Source organism: the organism of the source record quoted next, unplaced genomic scaffold (assembly GCF_019419815.1).
Source record: "Pyrus x bretschneideri cultivar Hongxiangsu unplaced genomic scaffold, Pyrus_bretschneideri_v1 Contig9, whole genome shotgun sequence".
NCBI lineage: Eukaryota > Viridiplantae > Streptophyta > Magnoliopsida > Rosales > Rosaceae > Pyrus > Pyrus x bretschneideri.
Genome location: NW_025999831.1, coordinates 4,809,377 through 4,813,040, shown reverse-complemented (window position 1 = coordinate 4,813,040; position 3,664 = coordinate 4,809,377). Strand labels below are relative to the sequence as shown.

At 37.8% G+C, this 3,664-nt stretch overlaps 1 protein-coding gene across 1 annotated transcript; it reads left to right on the top strand.

The window, feature by feature from the left end:
- Positions 1-685: 685 nt before the first annotated feature.
- LOC103936945 (transcription factor bHLH130) lies at positions 686-3,664 on the top strand. Its single transcript, XM_009346830.3, has 6 exons — positions 686-1,746; positions 2,496-2,596; positions 2,680-2,847; positions 2,964-3,029; positions 3,122-3,190; positions 3,274-3,664. Exons 1-6 carry the CDS (start codon positions 1,191-1,193, stop codon positions 3,343-3,345), a joined length of 1,032 nt encoding a protein of 343 aa, XP_009345105.3. The 5' UTR covers positions 686-1,190; the 3' UTR covers positions 3,346-3,664.

Here is a 3,664-nt window from a genome sequence, read left to right as displayed (position 1 = left end):
TTTCCTTTCGTAGAGATGTCTTTAATTTTCGTAGAGATGTCTTTAATGTTTTCCTTTGTATAAGCAAGTCTTTTTTTGTAGATGAATGAGTAAATGAAAGGATATTCTCTTGGCTATTTTTACAATTGGTTAATTCGCCTTATAATAAAACTACAAACTATCATGTGCTGGCCACAATTAAGTATCGAAGTTATAAAAATAAATATCGTGAACCTATGTAAATGTTTATTTGAAGGTAAATTAATTCAGCACCCTTTCTCTCATTTTGCATAATCCCATTTATTTTTGTCTTACATATATATATATATATATATATATTTTTTTTTTTTAACTTTATTCGATATGAACTAAAGACCATAAATAAAAATGTGCATCGAGAAAACTCATTGTTAAAAATTATATTGCTTATTCAAAAAGAAAATTTAAGATTACTTAGTATTACGGTCTGTGATATTTATTTTCACTTGTAAATGAAAGATCTTATATCGATTCTCACTAAAGACGAATTTGAATCATATTATTGATAACACATTGTAAGGTTTGATTCACTCTCATACATATTTAATGGAGATAATATCGTTTGTTAAAAAAAAATTAAAAAGAATTTCAAACAAAAAAACCAAAAAAAAAAACCTAGAAGATACGCAGGCGTAAAGGGAAGTAGTAAATGGGCAATTTAGCAAAAGAAGCACAAAAGAGAAAAGTTAGGCGGTGAGGCTTGGAGACACCAGATATTGATAGCTCTCTGTACTTTTCCATTGGCCGCACCCCAGCTCGTAAACCACATGCACCAAGCAACATCGCTCTCTTTCTCTCTCTCTCTCTCTCTCTCTCTCATCAGCTCAGGATCTTCCTTGAAGCTAATCTGAGGCTCGCTGTCAATCTCTCTCTCCAGCCTCTGCAAGTCTGCATCTTTTTTTCTCTACTTCCATTGCACACAGACCTCAAGGGTCCGTTTAATTACGGGGTCCCTGTTTATCTTCTACTTCTAGCTAAGCTAGCTCTGTCTCTCTGGGCTTACGCTTTGGTGAAGCTTAGCTTTTTCACTTCCGGTTGCTTCTTGCACAAGATCTTATCCCACTCTGCTTAAAAACCAAGCTTAAAATTTTCTCTGAGAAAGTGAAAGAAAAAAAGAAGAAATTCCCAGAATTTTCCTGGAAAAGCTACGTTAGCACTGAGAGCTGCAGCGTATGTATAATGGTCCGCCAGCATCAAATTCTACCACGAGCCCATTAATTCAAATCCCTACAGTAGCAAGCAGTGCACCGCCATTCATGGATTCAAATACCCACCAACCCAATTCTGGGATGCTCAGATTTCGCTCCGCCCCGAGCAACCTCCTTGCTAATTTCGCCGACGGCGGCGATTCGGGCCTTCACAGTACAAACCCAGATGAGGGTTCTTTGGAGTCCGAGAGATTGTTCTCCAGATTCGCGAATTACAGCCATACCAACGACTCGGATTCTTGGCCGTCGAGTTTTCAAGAATTAGACGATAAATCCGTGGTGACGGCGACGAAGGCGGCTGTGCCGGCGAGCCGGGTGAGTTCACAGGGAGGGTATTCTGGGCTGCTGCCACCTCATTATCCGAGGCAGAGCTCGTTTAATGGCGGATATGGGTTGGCGGGTTCGGGTGCAATGGAGCATCATCACACTGCGGCCAACAAGTCACTTCATTCAACTTCAAATGTTGTCAGACAAAGTAGCTCCCCAGCCGGCCTTTTCTCCAACACCTCTGTTCAAAACGGTATTGTGTTTTCTTCTCCCTTTCATTAGCTTATGGCTTTTCTAACGTGAACGATATTCTAATCTAATCTAATAACTACGAGGACGGAGATTTGAACTTAGATATTCATTTGTTTAGTTTTTTTAATATCTGTAATCATTTATTTAATTTTTTTCACCATGTCATTGTATGATTCCTGTTGCTTCCATCGTAGATTCGATATCCGAGTATGTTAGCTTGAAGATTTTTCTTTTGTTTTTTGGTAGTAGATAAGAGATACATTGATTTGAGAAGCTTATTTGCAATTTGTTAAGAGTTAACAAAAAGAGAATGAGTTCGTCTCTCCCTATAGATAGTTGTATAATAGGATCCCGAGCCTCTACATTAAGCCTGTACTATTTATAGGCTACTTTCAATGAGGAAGGTGGGAGAATTGAGTTTGGGCAGTCAAACAAACGTGTTCTGGATACATTTGTATTCCTCTGTGGTTGTGTAGGATATGATTGGTTTAGAAAATTTAGATGATAATCTATGGGATGTTTGATTTCTAACTTCATACATTTAGTTGTCAAGAGCATCAACTATCAACAAGTATAATATATTTCGGAAGAACGAATTGATACTGTGTTTTCTAAGGAAATTGATCCGGATTTGCTGCTGATAGATTAGGATTAGAATCTTTCAGTAAATTGCAGGATGCCACCATTAAAAAGTTACACTGCATCGTACTAATGGAGTTTGCAGTGTTGATACTCGGTTTTATGTTACAGGTTTCCCATTCGGAACTTGGAACAACTCATCTAATTTTCCAGAGAATATTGGTGGCCTGAAAAGAGACCATCATGATGGGAAATTATTTTCTGTTGATCAGGTACGTCCTTATGGTGGATGTGGTTGAATTTCCTCAAATTTTTGTTGCATATTTAACTCATTCTGAATAAACTTCATGGTTAGAGCGGAGAGCTTGAAAACCGGATTCATGTATTATCCCATCACCTCAGTTTACCAAAAACTTCAGCAGAAATGGCCATGGAAAAGTTCTTGCAACTTCAAGATTCTGTACCTTGCAAAATTAGAGCAAAGCGAGGTTGTGCCACTCATCCTCGAAGCATTGCCGAAAGAGTAAATATTTTTCTATATCCTATAATTAGTACATCCACCATGCAACTTCATTGTGGTTTTTTCCTTTTAGTCTTTTGCTCGAACATTGATGACGCTAAGGCATAGTTTATTTACAGGTGAGAAGAACACGGATCAGTGAACGAATGAGGAAACTACAAGAACTTGTCCCGAACATGGACAAGGTAGAATTTCACATAAGCATTTTAATTAGCCTCAGATTTATTGTCACATAATTGTGTTCGGAAACTCATTATATTCTTTAAATTCTTGGCAGCAAACCAACACGGCAGACATGCTAGATTTGGCGGTTGATTATATTAAAGATCTTCAGAAACAGTTCAAGGTATCAAACAAGTTAAATCGAGAAACATTGCACTGTGGACAAGCATTATCAGTTGTTACTCACTGAAGTTTATTGTTTTGCAGACGCTTAGCGATGTTCGAGCAAACTGCAAGTGTTTAAACATGCAGAAGCAGGTTTCGAATCGGACCGTTTGACGTTCTTTTCTGTGCAGTAAATCAGGAAAGTGATGGGGGAAGTGGGTTGAAACCACATAATATATTTTCCTTTACGCAGTGAAGAACAAGTAGAAACTAAACCAACAAAAGAGGGAAAAAGCAAGTAGAGGGAGCTATTAGGTAATGTAGTTTTTGATGGGGTGTAATGTAGAAGGTTGCTAGATTTTCCACCACAAACATGGAGGGGACCAGGTCTTGTATAAACAAGCAGCTTGAGTTCCCAGTACACAATATATGAAATAAACATAACAAGAACGTACAGGAGATGTTCTAATAATGTACTCTTTATTTTTGTTTT

Excerpts from the sequence above, each read along its gene's own strand:
- LOC103936945 (XM_009346830.3), top strand. The coding sequence starts at position 1,191 with ATGTATAATGGTCCGCCAGCATCAAATTCTACCACGAGCCCATTAATT. Across the intron at positions 1,747-2,495 it reads CAACACCTCTGTTCAAAACG|GTTTCCCATTCGGAACTTGG; the intron begins GTATTGTGTTTT and ends TTTATGTTACAG. Across the intron at positions 3,191-3,273 it reads ATCTTCAGAAACAGTTCAAG|ACGCTTAGCGATGTTCGAGC; the intron begins GTATCAAACAAG and ends ATTGTTTTGCAG.